Source organism: Cottoperca gobio, chromosome 7, assembly GCF_900634415.1.
Source record: "Cottoperca gobio chromosome 7, fCotGob3.1, whole genome shotgun sequence".
Classification (NCBI taxonomy): Eukaryota; Metazoa; Chordata; class Actinopteri; order Perciformes; family Bovichtidae; genus Cottoperca; species Cottoperca gobio.
In genome coordinates, this window is record NC_041361.1 from 14,367,785 (window position 1) to 14,394,317 (window position 26,533).

General features: G+C 40.7%; 1 protein-coding gene across 3 annotated transcripts in view; it reads right to left on the reverse strand.

Annotated features, from left to right (window-relative positions):
- Positions 1-26,533, reverse strand: part of acot7 (acyl-CoA thioesterase 7) — a 50,949-nt gene that overhangs the window by 14,816 nt on the left and 9,600 nt on the right. For 2 of the 3 annotated variants that reach the window (XM_029436520.1, XM_029436519.1), the window contains 5 exons: positions 20,381-20,472; positions 20,066-20,180; positions 19,366-19,380; positions 19,160-19,246; positions 5,999-6,115 (listed from right to left, as the gene is read on the reverse strand). In XM_029436520.1, coding sequence (XP_029292380.1) covers positions 5,999-6,115; positions 19,160-19,246; positions 19,366-19,380; positions 20,066-20,180; positions 20,381-20,472 — 426 coding nt within the window. The remainder of the gene's footprint in view (positions 1-5,998; positions 6,116-19,159; positions 19,247-19,365; positions 19,381-20,065; positions 20,181-20,380; positions 20,473-26,533) is intronic. The other variant, XM_029436521.1, reaches the window with a different exon arrangement.

Below are 26,533 nucleotides of genomic sequence, written 5' to 3' on the forward strand. Positions count from 1 at the left end.
AACAGCGGGATAGAAGGAAAAATACGGGATAATCCCGGGAAAAGCGGGAGGGTTGACAGGTATGGTCTAAATGTGTGGGAGACACAGGCCGCCCTAAGGTTTGACATTTTTAGCAATATAAAGATCCTTATGGTATAGTCCAAAGACGAGACGAGGCTCTCTCCGCTTTGGGACTGAGGCTCAGGCAGTGCTCTGTGCTCTGGGGAACATATGACCGTTCTAAATGACATTTTTAGCGAACTTATTCTCACCCCTCTATCAAATAGGTGTTAAGAAATTACATCACCATTAATAGAGATCTTACACGCTAAGAGATTTGAGAAATCACATCAAGGTGATATGAAAATCCCACTGAGTGAAGATTTGTGAAAAGGTGATTAAGTGCAAAGATTGTATAAAAAATCTGGATAACGTAATTCCATTTATTTCCATGCAGCTTGCTAACGCAGCACATACACTGAAAGCATTCATTCTCTCCCTCGTGGTCGAGTGTCGCCAGCAGCGAGGCCAGTGTCATTCAGGTAAACTATCTCTGGCACGGATGTATTAGACTCAGTGAAGTGTGCTCTGCTCAATGACATTACACAGAAAAATGAGCTTTGATTAAACTGGGTGATTTTTTTTTTTTTAAAGACCTTCATGATTAATAATTGATTTATGCAGAGAGTAGATCTTGGACGTGTGTAGCGTTGAAGGTCAGCCAACCTGAAAAATTGGCAGAGTCCCATCTCTGAGGAGCTGTTTGATACAGCTAATCTGCTGTGAGGAGAGTCCATGCCAGGGCCCGTGTTGTTTGCACTAAACTGGGGTTGGGATGCCTTTGAGCCATAGATTTGCTATGAACAGAGTTCAGGTTTTTCTCTTACTCTTTCTACCACATTTAGAACAAAGTGAAAATCTTTGTCAGGTTGTGAAAACAAAAATAAATCTACTCCGAGTGATATCTTGTTTGTCGTTCTCAGTGTTGGGGAGCAGTGAACTACATGTAATTAAACTAGTAGTTAAACTTCAGTTTGCTGTGGCTTGTGGTAGTTATTCAAGATAGTATTCAAGTAGTTAAATAACTTTTGGGCCATAAAAGGAGAGGAGTGATTTTTATATTTTACCATTGCTTCTCTGCTGTAATTGAACCTCTTTGATTCTGATCCGACAAGGGAAATATAGGCCCAATGTTTAGATCCGTGTTCAAGCTGTTCATACTGTCTGAAAAGGTGAAGATTGTTTAAGTTATTTATAAGACAGATGTTACAAACTGACGAGTAAGACAACATGTTTTAAGAGCAATGCTGAAGTCGGTAAAATGAACTGAAAAGAAGCAAATTTAATTTTAAAGGGGTATTCTGTTTTATTTGGGCACTTTAAAAAATAAAATAAAAACTCAATTGAGTGGAATTTTGTGCTGGTATGTGATTTTTTCGTATTATATTTGTGTTATAATTTCGTATCACAAGTACACTGTCAATTACTTTAATAGTTTGAACTGTTTCTAAGCAGCCTTAGTTTGCTGTAGTTCAACTTCTTCCAGTGTAGAGTAATTGGTAGATTGCAAAGCTGTTTTTTCAAACAAGCTTCCCCATCACTGGTTGTTCTACATTGTCCTCTTTTCACAGAGAGCTTCCTGGAAATTGCATTTTTGCATTAGCAGGTGGCCAGAGAAGGCTACAAAAGGAGGGAACAAAGGCAACACAGGTGAAATAACAGCCCTCACTTCTGATAACTTCTCCAGAAACACTTTAGGCTAACAACTTTGTTTATTGTTGCTGGGAATCAAAGAAAAAGTCTCATTCAGACACACACTGCACCGTACCTTCACTCCACGCCAAGGAACTGTCGATTTAAGGTCTGCTGTCTTTAGTATTTTGAGCAAACATTACATAGAAATGTCAGGTTTGTACAAATCATGTTAATTAAATGTAATTTAACATGATGTTTCTTGTACTTTAACTTGCCGCTAGTGCCGTACATCACAATCTCTACGCACATGCACACAGCTGTACAACATCTAACTACAACAAGAACCACAATGTGACTTTGTGTTAACTGTGCATGTACATTAGTATTGCAACCATGCAAGTGTCTTTTTAAAATGAATTGTCAACAAAACAAAAACAAAAACAAATCAATGAAGGAAAACATCATTGAGAGTATTCATTGTGCAACAAAGTTCCTTTTATTTATTTATCTCACCTTTAGCACTCCCTTCTCTCTCCCTGAAATCTCGTTTCATTCAACATTCACCTTTTGAAGTTTTCTGCCTTTCTTCTCATTCTTTGTAGCGTTGCACATTTTGCTGTACCGGATAACAAAGAACAGCACTGACTAAACATTCCTGAGCTACATCAATGGCCAGCACCTCACTGATGTATATTCTCAGTGCCAAATAATACACATTATTGTTCAGTGCGACATCACACTGCAGTCTGTGGTTAGAGGGGAAATTAAACGCTTCTCTGTGTAGGCGCAGAACAAGGAAGGACACTAATAAACAAGTGACTCACAAGCTGTGACATGAGTGCAGACATTTTCTAATGTTTAAACATAGTATCTCCGCTCCACTCGGGCTGGAGTTAGACTATTCATACTTCTTTGAGAAGGTAAACTCAATCCACTCGACACAGACGTCATTTCAGCGTGACATTGATGCTTTAGCTCTCACACTGCCTGGGATCTTTTGGCTATGTTTAGTCAAGCGTTTCATCTCTAAACAAGCAAAAGACACAATCCGGGAAAACCTGGCTTCATCGTAAATTAGGTGACAAATGAGGTGAGATGGAATATGATAGGCAGACACATTAGTAAATAATAATAAAACTAAGAAATACAACATATTAATTAAATCATAGTTGACTAATTTAACGCTGATTTTATAATTTGCTAATGATAGTTTTTAATTGCATATATTCATTGCAAATGCAATTATTTCTTAATTGTTTTTAAATGTGTCAAATAATGAATGTATGAATCTGTTAAGCCCTTATTGGAGTATTCCTGTTAGCACGTAGCCGTGTCGTGACACTAACCCTTTATTCACCCTGCAGTCAACAGTTTGCTTCGCGGTCATTTGTTTGTCTGTTCAGATGTTTCTGACATTTTGGATTTATTCTGCTTTTGCGTTGATAATGCATGACACCAAATGTTGTTTTAAACCATGATGTCATCTTTCTCTGCATTTTACTGAACCAAGTTTATAAATAAAAAATAATTGTGTAACTTTGTCCCACAGCTTGACAGACAACATGTGATTGTGGTGGTAAGTTAACACAGAAAATGAAGACATTTTATGTTTCTTTGTACATTCTCAAACTCGGCTTTATTTTGTCTGTAGTTTAAATAAAGGTGTTCTGTGTTCTGTGTTCTTTCTCTCTGATAAGTGTTTACATTGTAAACCTGGCCTGCTCTACAGTAATATTTCTGCTGCAGGACCCCACGAGACTGAACATCTGTGTGGACTGTTCAGGCAGGACACAGTGGGACCTCCGAAAGCGTACAATACAAACTAATCATCTGAAAATCCTCCACATGAGCCACGTGCAGACACAGACCTCGTCTGTTTAATGTTCTGGGTCTTCATTTCCCACTTTGCTGCATTTAATGTTCATTTTGTCTGTGTCTGCTGGTGTGTGGTCATCTAGCTTTGCATTTGTAGTTTATAAATAAATCTGCCTTTTACATGTCAATGGAGAATTAGTAATTATCATGGTTTTGGGGCTTTTTGTGCTAAATGATGAATTTCCCACCTGACTGCAGCTGTGCTGGAAATATCTCAAAGCTATGTCATAACAGCTACATTTTTTGGTTCTTTATGGAGACCACATATGACTCTTTAAAGTACAGTTAATTTATTCAAGGACTCTAAATGAAGTGTGCATCAGTTCATCAGTAATGTATGCAGTGGGTGGAAGTGTGGACATATATAGGTGTAAGAAACCAAAGATAAACCAACCAAATAACCTCGAGAGGAGCGAGCGACTGACTGCGCAGACACCCGTAGATAAAGCAGAGCAGTCGCCCCAATCCAGGTGTCAGCCATCACTCCTAATGAGCCACTCCCCAAATCAGGAAATTGGTCTTGAGGCCTAAGGGCCATCACACTGAGCACACCTCTTGAGTTTTTTGTCTTACCACCTTAAGCAAAATGGTGACGTAACACCTAAGTCACTGTGGAAGCCAGGGGAAATCATGTCAGCACCACCTAAACTCAGAGGACAGACGGAGGCAGCAACTGGAGCGACTAGAAGCAGCTGAAAGATGTGGACATGGATCTCAACCAATCTGTACTTCTCAGGTTTCTGGTCCTGAACCCCAAAAAGGTGTGTTGTAAATGTTTTAAACATCCCCTCTCTCACATCCTTCTCAGCCACTCACTCTTTGCTCAGGCCTCCTTGAAAAACTGCTTTTGGAGTGAGTGAATTATCCTGCTTGAATAAAGGCACCTGCATTTGAAAATACATGAACTGCAAATGGCGTAGACTTACAGCTGACCTGGCACACTTGTGCTGAGCTTTGAAGTGTATAAAATGTTCTTTCCACTTCATAATATAACAATGGGGAGAGATGTAGCCGGTCCATTGTTAACATCATATCCTGAGATAGTCATAACATCTGAACGTTAGCACTGGATGTCTGGATGACATCATCTCCAGCACATGAACAGATAGAAAAAGTGAAACCCATAAAAGTAATAAACTGTTCTACACCACTTTGAAGAAGCTGCTTTCAGTCACTCTCGACACTTTTAGATTCAGTAAAAAGATTAATGAAAGAGACGAAGTAACAAAATGTAGTAATAATATTCTCATTATTAAAGAAGGATTCTGCTCAACTATCTTACAGTCAAAGTGCTGTTTGGCTTTTGAAATGTTCTCTCAATAACTATATTTAATAATCTTTATTTCAAAAGCATTTTAATCCGACCACTCAAGTTCTCTCGTGTATAAGAGCTTGTGATGTTTCACCTTTAGTGCATTAAAGTTACAGAAAGGAGAGAGAGAGAGAGAGAGAGAGAGAAGACAGACAGACAGACAGACAGACAGAGAGAGAGAGAGAGAGAGACAGACAGAGAGACAGACAACAGGGCCAGCAAGGCAACCCAATAATTCTGCAGTAAAATGTTCAATTACTAATAAAGTTGTGAATCAGTTAAGAAACACGTACAGAATGTTTAACTCTTACACTACGCTTATTCTGATCCAGCTTGTCTGTGGGTGTGTATCTGTAGGAGAGTATGTTTGTTCCTTCTTGGATTTATGTCTGTCATCTCTGTTTCTTACTGTCCTGACAAGCGCTTTGGATTAACTGCGTTGTCCAAACAGCGCCGCTAATAAAACCTTTGACCCAGCGTTCAACTTTCAGAATGGAAAAGCAGTATAAATGTCGTCACCAGTGTGAGTTCTTTTGTCCATTAGGATGTCAAAAGCTAAGTGGATAATGTCGTTGTCAAAACGTCCTTGAATGAACTTTAAATAAGAGGCTTAGTGTTGTCCGTATAGAGATCTCTACTTCACAGACTGAGGTGTTGTGGTAAATACAGTATGAATGATTTCTCACTATAACGGTGAGGAAACAGCTCAGAGACAGAGCTCGGTAATGGGGAATAGTTCAATCATAACAATCGTGTGTTTTCCCAGATGCAGCGGCAGCTCGACAAAACACAACTGTTCTTGATTAGCAACAGTGTGACAGCTGTTAACGCTGGCTAGCCCATTTTAAAACAGCAGCACGAAACTTCCTGCAGCCTTTCACCAACACTATAATACGTTTTTCAGAGAGGTACACATCCTTCAAGCTGTGGATATTTTTAGGTATCAGTGATTTGAAGTGTATTCTCTATGGCAGTGTTTCTCAAACTTTTTCAGACCAAGAACCACTTAACCAATAAAAAACAGTCACGGACCACCTACCACGGGGGGGGGGGGGGACTGCTGTCTGGTGGTCCGCGGACCACTAGCCGTCGCTCACAGACCACTCTTTGAGAAAGACTGCTCTATGGCATCCTCACCTTTGTTGATCTTGCGATGGAAGTTGATGGCATCCACAGAGGCAGTTACAATGTTGGTGTTGCAGTGCCGAGCCGCCACAATGCCGGCGACCTCATCCATCAGCTTCATGGTCACACCTGTTCCAGACAAACAAACAGTTTGACTTCTGTCAGTGGGTCCATACCGGATGATTTATATGATCCACTTGTTCTGAATATTTCTTTGATTTCACTGAGGCCCTCTCAAAGTCTGTCCTGTACATCAACAACATAACATCATAGAGAAGCCTCCAGTATTTTTGATTTACTAGTTTGTTTCACTGATAATTGCAAAAGTAGCCTGAACACAGTAGATGAGTATTGCTGATTGAACCTGAGGAAAAACTTCAATATAATCTTCTCTCTCCCCGTAATAAGTGATGAAAGTAAGCTTTTAGCTATATGTAATTCAATAAATGTATCGTGTTGTTAGTCGAAAGCTCCAGCACAAGCCAGTAAGAGTCCCTTGAGTTGAGATTTCTTTGTCAACTGCAGTTTCATGGTTTAGAATAAACTAATACTGACCGTAAGCTATGATTGTGCACTTGTACAACTTCTGATATTCAAACTAAATATATAGCTAAATGATGAACTTTGCCATTTCTTTAACATTAGCTCCTCATGCAGCTTCATTAGTGTACACTGTTGATAGTGTGTTGAGCGTGTAAGTGTTTCTTTCAGCTGACAGATGTTAGGAATGTTTAATAAATTGCCCAAAATCTATGTTACATTCACGTTAATGTCAATCATTTAAGTTCCCCTCTTTAAATAAACAGCATGTTGGTCCACTAACAACATATAATAAATACGCAGAATAGTCAAGTTATTCATTTCTCCACAGAGAATATCCTCACCAGAACACCAACAGCATTAGTCATTTGTCTTAATGTTTAAAATTCCTTCTTATAACATGTTAAACAACCTCTTGCAGTTGTGCGAATAATGACGACGGTCATCTCCAGGTTGCAGAGACTGAAGTAGCATGACGTTGCTATACCTGAGCAGAAAGTCTAATAAATGATGCGTTGTGAATACAAAATGTGACTTTGGTCAAGAGACAGACGCTGGTTTCTTTTGAAGGAATAGTTCAACATTTTGGGAAATACACTTATTGGAGAGATGCGAAGATTGAAAACATTTCCTGTAAAAAATCTTTTAAAAAGTGTCTAAAAGCAACACATTTTGGTTTTACAGGGAGGTGTGTGCTTGAGCCAGGCCCAGTAACGCTGTTACCAGTACTTAACCCAGTACTGCTGAGACACAGCATACTCATGAAATACTCAAATACAGTATGAAGTAAGGGAAACAGCTCAGAGACGCTCGGTAATAGGAAGTAGTTAAATGATAACAATTGTGTGTTTTTGCAGGTGTAACGGCAGCTCTATAAAACACAACTGCTCTTGATTAGCAGCGTCACAGATGTTAATGTTGGCTCGTCCAATTTAGAACAGCTTTGTCTGAGGCTAAATTTAAAGACATCATGCAATGTGGTTTTTAGAGGGTGCAGTTATTTAATGGGCAAGAAGTAAAAAAAAAAGGCAGTAACCCAACTTCCTGCAGCCGATTACCAACACTTCAGTACATGTTTGGGAGAGATACATATCCTTCAACCTGTAGATATCTTTAAGTAACTGTAAGTGTCACAGAGAGATGCTTGTTGTGTGTGTGTGACCAATATGTTTAGCCTTAAGTTGAAAAAGTGTAAGGAACACAATGAGCGTACAGTATAGACGGACAACCAAGAAGTGGATTATGCTGCAGGAGAGGGAGGAGCCAGTGCTTCAACACATTCTTCATCTGAAGAAGACGAGTGAAATGGTAGTTTCTGCATGTTATTAAAAGCTTTATTTATGAACGTGTGCTCTAGATCTCATGGTTGTTTGATTATTTATACTCTGACATGAACACGATTGGAATCCATTGTGAGGGAAATGAATCTAAGCTGCTGTGTGTGTGATTCAACTACAAACAGCCAGCTTTCAAACCTACCGAGGAGAGTATTTGAAACTAAAGAGATACATTTTGGGTGAAGTATCACTTCTAAGATGTGAAAGGACATCAAACAATCCATCTTCAAAACGCTTACAGAGCACTCTGCCAATTCCAACACTAAAAGCTTGCTAATGATTTGAAGAGCAAGGAAACACTTTGGGCAGGGAATCCAAGTTGCAGATTACCGAACAGCTTGGAAGACATTATTTTCTTAAAGGAGCGGAGCTTGCAAAGTAGACACAGAGGAATCCCCAAATTTACATCTGCATTTGTGCCACACATACGACCTTGTCAATTTGTCATTTGTGAATGAAGCGGTTTGTGGGCTTCTCACAGAAAGTGTGACATCTTGTATAGATGGAGTGGGTGGGTTGAACATGAAAAAAAGCGAAGAAGATGGTGGCATCTGTTTCTCATGTCGGGGAAAGTGTGTGTGTGCATGTGTAATGTGCGTGTGTTTGTGATCGTATGCTCATTTACAGATACGCAGACCCTTCACTAAACACTCCAGTTGCCCCAATCGTTCCCTCTGAGTTGTTTTTTGTAGCTCTTAGGCTACAGAAAATCAATAAGTCTGCTTGCTGATGGTGGTTTTGGCTCCCTAAGTCTCCTACCATCTGCACTGTGTTGCTCTATTTTTGACAGCCAAATGTGTGGGAGTACAAACAGAATGTGCTTCTTGCTCCCAAATGCAGCATTCACTGTAAAAGTGGGCCTGCTGAGTTGATTAAGAATTAAACATGCCATTACCTTGACATCCACTTTTCCCGAATGGCCAGAGCATCACTTCCTTTTAATGTATCTGATAATACTGATATGTAGAAAGGTTTCATATGAAAAGTAAACATATTTTTCTGTCCAAGCTAAACCTTTGTCAGAGATAAAAGAAAAATGCACTTAAATTTCCAACACTATTTCAAAATAGAAAATGGCTTGATGCCAGAGTTCTGACTTTGAACTAAAACCCTGTTGATCGGAGAAGTATAACCATTAAGAACAGTCTCTACTAAAGGCTGATGATGTGGCCACGGTTCAGAGAGGTGACAGCCGCATGTCTGGCTTAAAGGGTATGTGGGCAAGGACATATAGCTCTTCCTTCCTTGAGCCTGTTGTGAAGCCTTTTGTCAAAACCCATCTTGATTTTTTGTTTTTCTCATCCATCTCCGCTATGTTGTGAAAATTGATGGGATCTCACCTAAGATTGAAATGTTCCCTCGGGTACAAGGCCAAGCGGGCTGCTGCTGCTGCTATTAAAAGCCTGGAGTGGTCTTGTCTGAGCATGTAACACTTCATGGAGCTGGATCATGACATTGAATTACGCTAAACTGAATCATAACATTTAAAAGGCACCCTACCTTACCTGACAGCTGCTGATTTAAAACTCATCCATGAAAACTTGCTGACTTTGAGAACATCGACAATCTAATGGGCGCTATAACAGTTAGTTAGTGTACCGTAAAGAGGCTATAATAGTATTACTACTAGTACTAGTATCAGTATTTGTATATAAACAAAAGGATCACATTATGTAAAGTATCTTTTGGATGTTTGCTAACAAAATGTCAACTTAAGTTGTGTTAAAACAAATCCGTTATTGTGGTTGTAAAGAGGATAAATTTATTATTTAATTTAATTTATTTATGTACATTTTAAGACCATCTAGTCTAGAATATGAAAACTTACACCGATATGTTGAAGTGTTATAGGATATCCATTTCTTTAATTAACTCTGAAAGTAAAAAGTGACTGAGGCATGAATTCCAACTTACTGCCGGATGGTCTTGCACATCATAATAATAAAGCCTGGTTCCCTATTGCTGCTATTTAATTCAACCGTCTCCTTCTCATTGGACAGATATGGTTCAGTACCTTCCCTCAACTCTGGAAGCTGTCCCAGAAATAATCTATTGAACTACTGTTCCTATTAGTGCCAGAGCAGTTTAGTCTTATTCGCTATAAAGAACGACAACAAGAACAATTACAAATGAAATCTCAAAGTAGCATTTGGAAAAGCTGCTGTTGCTGTTTCCTCTTCTGCACAAATATCAGTGTTTGTTGTTATTGTATCAGCTCTGGTAGCAGCAGACACATATCTGCTGATCCGTGAAACAAAGTGACTCCGCATTTTTGAGATTTCATTTTGTTTGATCTTCAGTTTGAAAATATTGAAAGATAAGAATTAGATTGCATTTGTTATAATTGATTTGTAATAGCATAAGAGCTTTTATCAGAATGAAAAGATGTTTAGCAGGTCACTCAGGGGTAAATAAAGGAATCCCAAGGGGTGTAGAGAAAGCCTCCGCTCAGCATGCTATGGCATGAAGTGAATGCTAATGTCCTAAATGTCTAAACTGGAAAAGTCAAGAATATCATCTTCTGACGTGAAATTAAAAATAGAAATGTACTGAGGAATAGTTATTTGTGGATTGGACTGGATTTTGGAGGGACCTTGAGACCTTGAGTGGAGCAGTGAGTGGGCTCCTGTGGTCTTACTCCCTGGCCCCCCGATGTTAGCGGATCTCCAGATGCCTTGTGGAAGAAAGACTGGGGGATGATACCCCAGTTTGCTCATGTTCTTCACTTTACCACACACTTCAATGGGAAAAAGGAGGGGGGGAGTGGATGTGGTGCATTGTGGTCTGAATTCTGGTTAAGTGAACATCTTTTCTCCCAATTCATGGCAAGAACCTTCCAACTGTAAATGCAAGGTTCGGTTTTTCTAAAGCTTTACGCGAATCTTCACTTTTTTTTACGCCTATAAGTATTTTCTAGATTAACGATGAATCAATTCTACATATTGCACACACAAGACTTCTACTAACACATCCCTTAAAATTCAGAATAACCTTTGAATTGTCTAATCTTGATCTTAGATGCCTGTTTAAGAGCTCTGATGTAGACCAGCAGCTGAGATGTAAGCAGCACTTGCTGAAATATTAAGAAGTAGAGAGAAAAAGCTGCATCAGCGAGAGGTATCACAGGAAAGCAGGCAATTGCGAACAGGCTCTATTATTATATTTTCAAAACTTCCTCCTATTGTTGTTGTCGTGTGTTCAGCTGCTGACCTTGCCTTACGTCCTGATATACTGCCCCCATGTTTCATGTGCTGTATTGCATCGTGCGGACACACGGCATGTATTTCTACCAAACGAAGCATCAATTTATCTGGCGCACTAGAAACCTGTCACTAAAATGTCGAGCCACATCAAGTAGAGGACCGAGCTGTCCTTAAGTATCAAAGATGCTTGTCTTTATTAATCACTACCATAAGAGGAACTGTTAATGCAACTCCTGCAAAAAAACAAAAAAGCCTCTCCTTGTACAGTCGATGTAAAAGGTTGAAGTGAGGCTCAATGTGAGACTGAAAAGGAGGACAAGCGAGGCCAACACAGCCCTGGGCCTGGAGTTACACATTCACAGGGTGACATGGCACACTATGACTCTCCCTTTGCCGTAGGGTGGGAACACGAAAGGCAGAGTTGGGGGGGATGGTGTGTTTGAAGAGGAAAGACAGCTCACTCCAAATGGGTAAAAAAGGGCAATTAGTAACCAAGTCCCTAGTGCAGCCCAGTTTGCCACGGGGCAGAGTACCTCTGTGATTAGATTTCTTCTGACCATTTTCCCAAATCTTCACGCACAATGCTGTCCATCGGCAACGAGCATGAGAACAAACGAAGGGGTTCTTCCGGGCAGCTCTTGTCGCCCGTCTACTCTGTCGACTAACTTTAAGCGTTTTTAAATAGAACCAGCTCAGCCACAGCACACTACGCAGGGCAGCCACTGATGAAAGGAGAACGTGTGAGACCGAGAGCAATCGACAGCAAAGCATGCGTGACCTGTGCTTCTCACAAATTCTCTCGCCACTTCCTAAACACACTCCTTCCATCTTTCTACTTCTTCCCTCTCTTTCTCGTTTTGCCCCACCACTGACAATTCCCTATCGCTTTCTGCCCTTCTCATCCCCTCCCCAACAAGAGCTTTGATCATGGACAGTATCAAACGGCCTCCTAATGAGCTGTTACTATAGAAACGGCTGCTGTTAACATTACTGCCCACATCCTCTTAGAAAGTCCCATAAGCTGCATATGTTTTTGTATATTTTACCATTCCAGCTGGGGGAAACGTTACTCAACAACCCTTCATTAATTAGTACGTGACTCTAAGTGCTGAAAATTGCAAGCAAGAGCAGTCATGGTTCCTGTTAAACTGTCAGCGCCATGCGCAGCACGGGCCTCGGGAAATCACTGAGATACGATTCCTGTAATGGACGTTCTGTCAGATGAAATACTTTCAGATAAAATGAACCTCTGGCTGTGATGGTGAGGCTAATTGGCTCCTGCAGATTACTTTTCTTAATGTAGAACTTGTCCTTCCTAACAGTAATTAACATGGCTAATTAAAACGTTCTTAAATGGGTATATGTTCATTTCCCCATTGAAACATCTGCTCCATTTTGTGTTTGGATAATATCCAGCTAGTTCACTGAGTAATACTGCTACCAGACAAGGTACAGGGGAGTGGGTACAAGTCCCCATCACTTTTCAAAATGGTAATTTGTCTCTCACTGTCCAGCAGTCAAAATTCAGATTAGAGAAGCTCTGAGTCGATAAAAGTATTTATACCTTCATCAGGATCGGCTTCAGTTACCAACGTACACTCACGGCAACATGCTTCATGGATCTTTATTTTATTTTTTTCAACCTAAGCCCAGTCTGCCTAACCCTGTGAGGGGTGGAGGTTGTTGGGGTTTGCAGCCTGATAGGAAGAGTCGCAGACACGACCTAATCAATCCTAAGTCTGTGGTACAGCATCAGGTAACCAACGCTATTTGGGACATCTTCACATATTTTAGGACCCCTGAACACAGATGATAGAAGAAATGTCTTGATATAACAAAGAATCCTTGTGCAGCTCTGTGAGCACATACTCAGGGTCCTCTGCCATCAGTTGAACCCCTGCTTGTATTGATTCTACATCCGTGTTTAGCACAAGTTAACAAGCTCTCCATTCAGTCAATGACTGGTTTGAACCTGGTGAGGCTGCTCTGTTGTGTTAAGTCATTAAAGCTCATACTGTATAGAAAAAAATATATATATATATATATATATATATATATATATATATATATATATATATATATATATATATATATATATATATATATATATGTGTGTGTGTTATAATATAAACATATGCAGTCTTTACATTAACGTTTCCTCTATGGTGATTTTCCAACTTGTGTTTGATGTTTCTTTGCACAGTAGCTCACATATAAAGCTATATATAGTTTAGACAAAACTTGATTTTAGATCAAGATTTCTACGGCTTTATTGAGCGAGGTGGCAATGTGGTCAAATGTTTGGTTCTTAGCCTGCTGACATTTGTGGGAGAGGAATGTTTTTAGATGCATATTTGGTATGCTTCAAGCTCTGATATTGGTCATCTGGGCCTCTACTGTGTGTGCCATACCAATACAAAACAATATACTCGACTTGCACTAACCATGTACAGAGTATTGCCAGGCGCTACATGGATTCAGAGTATGATGCTATAACTTTTTTTATTTCTTAGTTTGTTTTTTTGTGATTTGTATGTGAGATTTGGCGGTTGTAACTCTTTACATTTGTAATTGCTGAAGTGCTCCATATACTGTATATTTCAATAGGAAGAACCCGTGTCTCTTGGTTTTCATCTGGACGTCCCGATATTTAAAGAACTTTTCTCCTGAGTCTCTAAAAAGCTCCACCAGTGCAGCTGATTCAGTAATGTATTTCTGAAGCAATGTTGGTTTTGGACGAGAGACGGCTAGAGATGGAGGTTGTTGAAGAAACTACCACACACACACACACACACACACACACACACACAAAGGTCAATCACAGAAAGCTCCAGTGGACATATCCCTGTCTCCCTGAATTCCTCTGTCTCAGGCAGTGACATGTTTATATACCCACTGAGCATAGATCAGGGCAGAGGACAGATAATATAGAGCCACTGTGATGGATGTGTTCCTGTTCTCAGGCAGTCCCTGGCTTAACTCTGTCACACACACACACCCTGCATTAAATCTTTGCACACAAACCACTTTACAGGCACACATCTGTATGTCCTCCTCTCTCTCTCACACAAACACACGCATAGTAGATACATCGTGCACAGATGAAAAAAGGAAACTTCTTTAAGTATCTTAAACGTCAAATCTTCGGTATATTTGTTTTAATCAGCCCGCTGTGGTGTCCACCTGTGGCAATCAACTGCTGTTTCCATAGAAACAGGTGGTACGCTTCCTTGGAAGATGAGGAAGACAGAGAGCGAGTAGAAAGAGAGGAAGAGAGAGCATGAGATAATGAGGAGAGGTGGTCAGATGGTATAGAATAAACAACAAAGACAATGAAAGTAAGAGAGTGAACAAAATAATGTGTTGAGTTAATGAGCATCGTGGTGCGCTCGAGTCAAACTTTCTGATCCTCTGATCTTTTCCGGCAGTTTGACAATTTCCAAGTCGACCCCTGAACATCTGGCGTTGCAAACATTTGGGGTATTCATCATAAATATTTTTAACACAGTGTGAAAGCGACACTACTGTCAAGCACCTGATACGAGGTGCGTGCATGTTCACAAATGTGATCCGTTCCCCTCAAACATCAAAACTATAGTTCAAATTACAAAAACATGTATCTTCTCTCTTACTCGTGATGGTATCTAGTGATGCATTTAGTTTTGGTTTTGTGCAGACGTGTGACTTTATCTTTTGGTCCAAGTCTCGAGCAAGTCATGAGTCATTTTTTCTTGGTCAAGTCGAGTTCTTAGTAAAAGACCGATCAAGACACTTTCCCCCCCAAGACGCTGCACCTGCAGTATCTGGTCTTTATCAAGAGAACATACAATGTATTAGTACCGGTCTAATAATGATAGTATTGGCCAATTTACCTCACCTGTTCAAAAAGTATGACAATGAATTTGTATTATAATTATTTATATGAAATTAATGTAATCAAACAAAAACAATCAAACAAATATTCCCTCACCATCTCTTTAAACCGTGAACATCACGACTGGGAAGGAAGTATTCATCCAGCCATGACGATGCCATTCCCTGTGTGTGCTCGAATACCTGGTAACGTTACAAAGGCTCTTGTAATGTCAACATTTTTATATTTAATATTCAAACTGTAAACGTAAAATGGACACAGACACATCTCACAACTCTTTAACTCCCAAGTCCAAGACGAGTCTCAAGTCATATTTTCTGTCAAGTCAAACCGTGAGTCCAAGTCACAATGACTCCGCTCTCTGATATCTGTCCCCTAAACTCCTCTACTGCACCACATCATACGGAGATGAGAATGGATTCTGCTGCTCAAGCTATTGTAAAATTGATTACGTTTAATAACGGCGACTTGCGATTCCAGACACGTTCAGTTACTCTGGATCCACAGACCTCACTGTAAACATTTTCTTTATTAGAAAATTGCTCCAATGTAAACTGCTCATGAATATCCTCCAAAACCTCGGCAAACTACCTGCACAGCTTGATACCATCAGAGGTAAGTGAGAAGATGTGTATAAATGAGGAATGTGATGCCCACACGACGTAGAATGGGATCCCGTACGACTGTCAAATCACTCCTGAGCAAATGCAGTCGGCGGTATTATGTTGACATAATTGTATTAGCATGCATTAGCGTCAGCGACATAATTGTCCAATCTCTGGCTGGATGGATGGATGCGGTGTCACATTTTGGCTCTGCTATTACAGTCTTCTGTCAGTCAGCCAGGATTCATCGCTGGAATATTTCATAAGACTTAAAGAGAGGGTGCTTTATAGCGAAGATATTGGATTGTTTGCATCCACTGTGTCTTTACAACATGAACAGGCATGTATGTGTGTTTGCGCATGTGCTTTATGTCTCCTTAGGCTCAAGCTAAGTCGGCCACTTCCCCACACCAAACATACATTAAGTATATATCCTGGCATTGTCATGTAGAAGTCAGTTTGCTTTACTCCAGCAAGAGTATGGAGAGAAAGGGGGATCGAGAGAGTAACACACAGTAAGGGAGTCAGCGAGAGCGAGCTCCCTGGCTGCCTGACCTGACTCGGTTATGTAAACAAAATAAGTGTAGTGAAAGCCGCGGCAGCGAACAACAGGGAACATTGCCTAATGAGCAATGGCATGTACAGAAAGATAGCGGCGGTGTGTGTGTTGTGTGTTGTGTGTGTGTGTGTGTGTGTGTGTGTGTCAGTGTGTGTATTCTAAATGACCTGCATGCTTGTTCCACATTTGTTGTTTTAATTGGACAGATTTCTCAGCGAGCTCGCCAAATTAAAAAGGCAACTATGACACGTGTGACACTTATCTGTCCCGCCCTGCTCCCTCCTCCTCCCATCCTGCTGTCCTGTCCTGTTCTCATTGCCTCTCTTTCTCAGTCAATGTCTGTCGTCTGTTTTCATCCTCACTATCTGGTGTCTCTCTGATGGCCTCTTTACATAGCTGACCTCAATAGAAATGGCAGTACGAGGCAGGAATAGCCTGCCATAAACAATATATCTCCACAGATAAAAAGCATCTGTTCTGTGCTGATAAAATGTTGGATTTGTTACAGATGCAGCCAGAATGGTTTCTAGTGAGGTTTTGCTTTTTTATGTTGTTTGGGACATCAGATAAACCGGGTATTTGGTTACGGGTTGCTAAACCATCAAATCTGGATACGCACTCATTCAATTAGTTGTTTATCTTGCTTTTAATCTTAGTTTGATGCTTTCTGTACAGTTTGCTTCGTGCTTTGTTTGTCATTTTTTAGGAATCTAGATCAAATCCAGTAGGGGGAGCCCAGGGAGAAACAGCACAAAGTCTACAGGAAGCCTTTTGAGGGAAAATATTTATTAACGATTGTAATGCGCATACAGTGTTTTGTTTGATTTGAAGGGCTTTGAGAATGTATGAGGAGGAAATATTTTCAATTTTTGAATATAGTAGTAATAGTTTTTCTACTTAAAGATGATGGAAGAGGCCCAGACGAGTCATCAAAGGACAATTTAAGCCTATGAGTCGTCTAGCTTGTCAGCGAAGCACAGAATTGGAAACGGCATCGGCACCATAAATTGTTTCTGTTACGAAGACTTTCTATTTTCCATTTGTTGCTCTGTTTGTCTATTTCCTGCTTCATCCTTGTCATTCTGCTCTTCACCATTACAGCCATGCTCATAACTGCACAGAGTGCCGTCAATGCAAGTAACAATTCAAGCAGTTATTTGAAAACGCAACAGTGCACACAAATACAGAAACATCCTTCACTACCTCCCCAAGTGTTCACACTCACTGAGACATTTCTGAACCAAACATCCATTCACTAAGGAGAACATAAGTATAAAAAATTCTTTCTCAAGGACATTTCACTTTGGATTAAATTCAGCCGTATTCAGCCTCCTCTGTTGCCACAGGACACGCTGTACCGGCGTACAGTCTGGGGGTTAATGCCAAAGGCTATAAAAGAGAGGAACCTTGTCTGCAATAATAAGCAAACCGTTGAAGGTGGAATAGATGAAAATATGTAGATACTGTAAACACATGTGAACGTGTACTGCATAGTGTGTATTACAGATGTTTCTCTCTCTACTATATAACTCTTCTCCTCCTATAAATCTCTCTCCCAACGCTTTCAAAATCTTACTAAATGTTCTGTGCCGTAGGCGTTTCTGTTGCATTCCCTCCCCTGCAGTGTTTTCCATATGGTGTACCGAGGATGTGTATGGTCAGATTTGTTCCTGCCTTGAATACCAAACAGCGTAAATGCTGTTCATGAGCTCTTTGTTTCACATGTATGCGAGTCACAAAGAAATCTGACAGATACTGGAGCATAAGCGGCGACTTGGGCTCTGAAGCGGCAGCAGATGTTCGTACTGGATCAATCACACAATGCAGTAGTACATTTGAACCTTGAATAAAAGTGGTTGTAATATTTTACTTTGATCTGAATACTTTGATAGGAATATGAAAGTACATTTAAGTGTACCGATCCACACTTCAATGAAGTCAGTGTATTAGATATTTGTTTCTTTCTATAGCTCCCTTTGAGCTACACACATGGTTGTGTAACATTTACATTTTCAGGGGATACAAGCCGGATCAGCCACTATGTGGTGTAAGGAACACACACAGGAGCCATCGTCATCACCTACTGTATATTTCCAGCAAGCTTGCTGCAATGCAGCTTCCCTGAATAGACAAACGCAGTTTAAACAATTCTCACTGAAATCATCCGTCTGAAGTGTATTCTTTCAGCTAACAGAGAGCAAATAGTGGTCAATCTGTGGCCTCTACGACGAAACGTTAAATGAATAAATACTGGTCCAATTAATTGTGAAGAGAAATTGCACTTTACTCTGGGGAGAAACCATTCACTAAAAAAACCTAGGAGGATAAAGGTAATGCCACTCTTCCAAGATATTAATGGGACGAACACTATCGTTACAAGAACTTGTCTCTCCACGTAATATTGATAAACACTCTGTTTTCAGATAATCAGACAGATATTATCATATCTATAATGAACAAGCATAGTCTGGCTGTCTGCAGACACGAAGATTGTAGTCCAGCGTTGGAAACATCCTCATAATATTAACTGCACAACCTAACCTGATTTTAATCTGGACAAATTTGATTTCTACGATCTTCTTTCTAAATAATGATGCACAGTCCTGGGAGACTATTGGCTGTTATCAAAGAAATCAGGCATCAAGCAGGCACAGACCAACATGAGCATCCAGCTGGAGTCAGATTGATGTAAGACTCACTGGTTTAACTCTGGTTTTATCCACAGACTCCTGAGAAATCTGGGTCTTCAGCTGCTAGATGAACCAAAACAAAGAGCTAAAAGTGGCAACTATTTTATTAGAGCTGCAAAGAGTTGTGTGTGAATTCTCAGTGGGTTTGACACTGTGTGACCCCTCGCATACTGCAGGTAGTAATTCCATTCTTTGCTAATATCAAAGATAATTGCTTAATGGCTACTTAAAGATTCCTTATTCTTCTCAGCAAGATGTTACACAGTCTGGAACTGACTCTGCAACTTTTGGACAGAAAGTCAGCTGTCCATCTAATGACCTGCTCAACCTACAATCTGGAAATGAAAAGAAGCGGTTGGACTCACCACCATGAACATAGTGGTGTAGCGTGCAGTCAGAAGGGCCCACCAAATGGATCAGACTGGACTGGCTGAAACCAACTGTGTGTTGTTCTGCAATACAAACACACAAACACACAATAAAATGCAAAGTTAAAAACAAGGCAGTTTTTGCCTTTGATTACAGTAACGTTTACTGTACTGACATGCATCCTTCAGAGCAAGTAACATACCTTTTGGTGGATCCTCTGCAGTTGAGTGAACATGACAGAATTACAGAAGTAGTTATCAATATTACTATCACAATGATTGAATACAATTACAGATCAAAATGCAGCAGTGATCACTTCTCAGTGCTTGTGCACATACACGTGGGTATCTGGCCGGCCAACCCACAAACTGTGACATAAGACAACGCAGTCTGTTTTTTGTGGGCTACGTCAGAACACACACGATTCAACAAGCCATTCAGCTTCGGCTCCCCTTTCTGTCACATGCAGGCTCATTAGGATATACTGCCCCCCATCTGAGGATCTCCACCCACGGCTGGAGAACAACCTGGGCTTTTCAGGAGGGGGGCTTGAAGTCACAGGTGCTCACACAGACAGTATTAGAAAAAACTAAATCAGCATAATATGTCCACTTTCACTGGTATTTAACACAGTTGGAAGTTCTTTCTTGAGTGGCCAATAGGTATCGTAATGTTTAGTGGAAGTTAGCACCATCGTACAGTAATTACTGAAAGCAAAGCACACAAGGGATTCTTACTTACTCTATAGACAGTTCACATTATCTTACATCAGTTTTAGCAATAATATGTCAATCAAAATAAATGTTTCACAGTGTTACAACAGATATCGGACATATTAAAGAACCGTCCGTGTAAGTATCAGTGTAAGATAATGATTTGAGGCCTTTAGTGTAGGATGTTACCTGGGTTGGGTGGAGATGACATCACTTCTTCAATCCTCGCTTTGGTCTCCACTCTCTCCATCTTCTGAGCCTCGTAGCGGTTTCTGCCCTGCTCCTCTAGTTCTGCACTGGCATACTTCAGACAGAGCATACACATGAGTATGATATGTGCACAAATACTTGTCTCTGCAGTATGGTTTATCACATTCAAGACAAACAAGACAAATGAAAAAGCCTTTTCACACTGTTACATACGGAGAGACAGAGACAGAGAGAAGCTGACAGGTGAAATGCCAAACTTCGGTCCACGAAGGTCAGAGCAAAGTTTCCATGTACCTTGATGGGCGGCACATCCATGATCTCGTCGACATTCTTCAAAGAGCAGGGGACGTACCACAGCGCTGCCTTGTTGGCCAGCTTTTTGGCACCTGCAGTCACAGAGAAAAGGTTGAATCCAGTAAGGAAAATGTCAGCAAGGAACTTTACGGCTTTCTTCCACCAAATAAATCGACACACTTAGTTTTGTGACCATAAAACCAATAAGAAACCAGTTTGGACATGTCTTTTAAATAAAACGACAATGGCACAAACAAATTTGAAATGGCTGTTGTCAAAACAAACTCTTATAAACTGACCAATAAAAGCCTATCCAGTTTTTAACAAAACCACTGTCGCTGACTGAAGATTAGTCTTTCTTCTGCAGACAAAGGAGCAGAAAACAAATGAGGACTTTGTTCAAAGACAATCACTCACGTCTATTATACAGAACACAAGCTCACATTCACTAAACGCAGTCCCTCGGTTAGCGCAAGGTTTAGCATAATCCCTGAATCCTGAACTTCCTGCGTTTTCATGTTGTGATTATAAAATGGATGAAATACAATGGCAACTCACTCATTAAATTCTTGGTGCAAATATTCTTCTTTGGCAGTTCAATAATGTGTCAACTGCTAAAACATACAGACGCACATGGTTTTGTTGGTCTTTCATGAACAACTTCTTTTGAAAATGTAGAAAAAATGACCATGTCATTTATTCAAACTTCATTTGGACATGTGTTGAATAAAACTGCTTAAATCCTGAGAATGTTTATTGGTTAGGTCTGAGCTCAAGTTTGTGGCAAAGCTACCGACTGAAAGTTCCTCCGGTTAGTAAATAATGCTCATTATTGGAGTATTTTAGTCGAGTAGTTTCACCGTTTAGATATTTTAAGTATTACATATTACATCCCTTACATTTCCTCTCTTGTGAATCCCTAAATAAAACCCTCTTCATCATCAATGACTGATGTACGCGTCTTCCTGAGAATAGATGTTTGGTCTGATATTTCCATATGCCTTATGGAATATAGTATATAGGCATTAGCTCCCATAGGAAGTGAAGAACCAGAAGATGAGCGGACGCATCTCGTGGAAATCACATCTCATAGCAATCAGGCGGAGAGGTTGCCATAGCGATCGGTTCTATTCTGCTTGCACTTTTTCTCTTAACTCGCTAACAGAGTGAGGTTGCGTTGTTATGGCCCACAAGGGGGGCGCACAGATTAAAGACCGCACAGGGACCAACAGGTTCAAATGAGATCACTGTCTCGTATTGTTAAAGGCCAGTACTTGTGGCTGCACCATCGGATGAGGCTTATATTCATTTATATGATGCTGTGAAAGGAAAGTTGTATTTCACATCATATGTGTATTATACTTACTTGTAACAAATAGATAGAACCTTAAAGCTGCACTGCATTTACATGGGTATAAAAATAGGACATCTCAAACATAAATCGTAATGAAAATGAAGACGTGTGGCATCACTGTGTGCACTTTGATCAACTGTAAACCAGACGGAGACTTTGCAGAAGGAAGTGTGAAGTTAAGAGAAGAGAGTGGGAGCAGAGGCTTATGGCAGGCTACTCTTGGGGAATAACATTTGCATTTTACACCCGAGTTAAAACCGTGCAGACAGCCGGGCCACGTTGCCATGCCGACCGCGCTTCTCTCCTCCTCCTCCTCCTCTCATTGGCTCCCACCCTTGCCTGCAACCAGGAAGTTGCCCACAGTAGAAAGACATATTTACATATCCTTGACTCTACCAAGACTGAGTGACTCCGGTCTATTATTAGCTGCTGCTGGACCTTTTAAGTTAACTGTATTTAGGGCGGAGGGAGGAAGAGGAGGAGTGAGAGAGGGACAGAGGATGAAGCACTGGAACGAACCGGCCGGCTAAGAACCATTCCCAGTCCGTCTCACGACCTTCTTGACCAGAATGTAACAAGGGAGCTGGCTTCGAATTCCAAATCCCTCTGCATCAAATTAAGACAATGTCAATGTTTGACCATGTCATTGCCTCGACACCCATATTACCTTCACACCTACAATATTTATCTCGATATTGTTATTCCATTCTGGGTTTATTGTATGTGTTGGTTTGAGATCACTGAGAACTGAATTCAGTCACGACTAGCGGGACTGACAGCTGGCTTACTTAGTTAGCATTAATGAATTAGTGAATCGGAAGGTTTTGGCTGTATCCAGCCTGAACGCAAGTTACACAAACGCACTCCCCTCAAATCTCCACACTCGATGGCAAAGTACTCAATTAACTGGCGATTCGCACAATGACTGTGTGTGGTTTTTCAAGTTCATCTAGTGGCAGCTTTACAATGAATGTAAAAAGACACTCTGGCAGCTATGATGACAGCTGAGACAAATGGCACCTGGCGGTGACAGTTCTTTTTTATATTTAATTGATGGTGTATTGGTACAGCAGTGAATGGAGTGCATAAACGTCGACTGCCTGTGAGCGGCAGGATGTTACAGCCGACAATCCAACTGGCATTACTTGTCAAGTGTGGCAATGATGCAAACCAGTCTTTCAACTCTCTGCTCATTACGGGACAAAAAATCTGGCAAATCAGGTTTTCACTACGAAACAAACGGCACCAGTGGAGCAGCCTGAGACACACAGACTGTGCTTTTAACTGTATGATAGGCAGCAGAATTCCCTAACACTATGCTCCGTCATATTTAATTATAAATCAGAGCATTTTTGGGTACTGATTTGAGTGTTCACATGAGTGCTTAAGTGGGAGAACCGTCCCTCCAGCACCACTTAAGCATCATCCAATCCCCTTTAATCTAAATTTAGGGCATCAATCATTACTTCATACTATTCTTGAAATCTTCTAAATTCACATTATCTGTTCTCAGAGACTTTAACAGTCCCAGTTCCCAGCCTGCACTTCGCTAAAATCATTAATCTCTCATTTTGCTTTTCCTTTCCTCTTTTTTTTCTCCTTTCTCCACAATCTCTTTCTCTTTCCGTCCACTTTGCCCTCTTTTACCTCAAGCAGTTTCACTTGATTTATTGCTGTATTTTGCTCGTCCACCCCTCCGCTCTCCCCCTTGACTCTTGCCTACAACCCTTCATTCTTCTTCTGAGCACAAACCCTTGTTTTCTTTTCTCCTTCCTGAACACCATGTTCCAGAATCACAGACAGTGCAGCGAGGATAGTTCTTAGTGCTTGATCCCCATGATTTTCCATTGTGCTGAGCCAAGACTACATTACTTTTAACTGCAGTGCAGGCCCACTGTGAGATCTGATATGAATAGATTAAACCATGCCATTAGTAGAGGCAATAGGAGTAGAGTAAAGGAATATCAATACTCATTTTAAGATTTACAGTATATTTGTGCCACATTTGATGGATTACGGAGTCACTTTACATAAACATAATTTCCTGTTGTACTCAAATGACCTTTAATCTGTTGCAGTGTTGTCTGTCTTGTTACAGACATCAGTTATGCCCTCATGATTATCTTCTGTGCTCCAAAAGTCATGTGTAATTGTTAAAGGTCTTACGGTATTTCTTTTTTAGTTGTACATGTTTTATTCAATGTTCAAATTGAGATTTGATAGATTTTACATCATAAAGAAACACATCTAATGTCTCCTGCTGTGGGTGGTAATGATTGGAAAATGGAATAATAGAATATAAAAGCCAGTATAATGTTGTTCAATGGGCTGCAGAGCTTAATATAAACTTAAACCAACATGTCTTTAATACTGTGTTTGTATGTTCATGTAGCACTCTTTCAGTATGTGCAGTCGTGTGACCCACCGGGATCATGGCAGGAACTGTTGTGCTTATTTTAAGTCTCATCCCACAATGCATTGCTCTCATCGCTGTCTATGCATACATGTGTTGAGGGGCAAAAGCTGTGTATTCTGTGTTTATGCAAATGCATTCCTGAGTGTACATGCAATACACGTATTATTACCTCTGCAGAAATATTGTGTGCGTGTGTTTGTAGCTGTGGACCAACACGTGTGTATTCATACATGAATGTTCAATGTGTTTCCTTTGTGTGGCAGCAGATGTTGTGCGTGTGTGTGAGTGTGCCTGTGCATATGCAGTTCTCTAACGTGAATCCATGTATATCATTGTGTGTGTGTGTGTGTGTGTGTGTGTGTGTGTGTGTGTGTGTGTGTGTGTGCCGTTTTAGAGGTATGCATGTGTATTTTCATGCATGTTTGTTCTTACATGGGTACATGCAAATCTGTGTGTGCTGATTTGTGTGGGTCTGTGTGTATTTCAGTGCGCATGTGCAATCCCCCCAGCGGGTACAATCATCACGGCTCGTGCCCACAGTAGGCAGCCTTCCCCTGGGGGGCCGTGACTGAGGCCTGCCTGACGAGATGCTGCCTGACTGACTGTGGAACCTGGGTGCTTGCCTCCTCCCCCAACATACACACATGTGAAATAAACATGAATGCATAAACACAAAGATGCATGCACACAGAGCGTAATCGACATAGTGTCGCAGTATAAAAGGAGCAAGCACTTTATACGCAAAGTGGCAAAACATGCATGGCTGCACAAACGTAGACCTTCTAATGTACACAAAAAGATGCAGAAAAATATAAACCTAAACCACATATGCAAGTCTACAACCAAACAGTAAAATGTCTTCTTCTGTGTTCCTGTCCAAGCCATCCATCAATGTGTTGCCTGGGAGAAGGTCTAATCTGGAATGTGTAAAACCCTGCCAGTCCTGCCTCAGTATGAGACTTGTTCTAGAAAGAAGGGTGTGTGTTCAGTGTGTGTCTGTGTGGATGTGAAAACATGTAGGTGTGTGACTTTTTCTAAGCACAACGTGTTAGCATGTGCAGATCAGGCTCTGCATGCACGCAGGTCATGCCTACACAACCGCATGCGTGTGTCCGTATGTGTCGGGTACGTGCGTGCGTCGTGTCGGACCATGTGTGCAGGTACATCTACTTGCCGTCCGTTTCTGACTGGGCCACAGTGTGTGAGGCCTGACGCTAAGCCGACATGACAGAAGCAAATAATGTCTGCTCCCGTTATCTTCTCTTCCCCCTCAGCCCCGCAGGAACCTTTTAAAGGGCCAAACACTGATGAAATCACACACACATAGTCATGCACACACATGCAAGTATACAGTACAGATGCACCAACTGTGCATATACATACTGTGTCACACGTGTGCTCCACGCAAACACACATTTGCAAAAGGATGCATCTAAATGCTAGCCGCAAAGAGAAACACACACACATCTAATGTAACCTTTCTCAGTTATTGACACATAAACTCCTGCACATCCACCATCGAGGACCTAAACATGCACACAAACATGTGCTCAATCATTTATTTACACAGCCCTACGTAACTTGAATACAAATGGACTATTCATTTGAGATTTTAATGAAAATAAATTCATAAAAACACAGACATCCATGTGTGTATGGATAGCAGCTGTGTCAACTCAAATGCACACACCCATACATATGACCTACTTTCTATAGCTATGACCAAATACGCAGCCTCTCTTCTGAATCTCCCTTTGATGTTGAGGCTGCCTGTATTTCTGATTTGACGACATAAACGTATCTGCTCACGCTACACAGTGCTGGAAAATATTCTTTATATAATGGTATTTCATAGATTGGGATAGATTTTGAATATGTGTTGTACATGATGCTGTTAAATATGAATCGGCAGAGTTTGCATATATTATTTGGGCAGATGTTGTGTTTGGCCCACGTAGCCTCCAGAGAGCTCAACAGCAAAGTGTGGCGTCCCAGAGGAACTCACCTAGACGCCCGCTCTCAGCACGAGCTGCAGCTACGCTCATCTACGCTTCACCCACACTGCCCTGACATTGAACCTGCACTTAGACTTCACAACTATTTGCACTTCATAACTATGAGCAGCACTGGTAATAAAATTAAAACATATTAATGAATTGTGGAGCTGAGAATTGGCTTATCAAGTGACCTGAATCTGTTTCCATTCTGTTTTATTACAGAATAATCTACAACCCCTTGTGGACATAAAATGCTAATATGGTGAGAATGTATGCAAATTTAGTCCCAAAAGAAATTCAAATATGGAGACTAAAAGTGCAAATATCTCATATTTATAACAACATATATCAGCATATCTTGGCAAAACACAGAGTTTACAAGACTG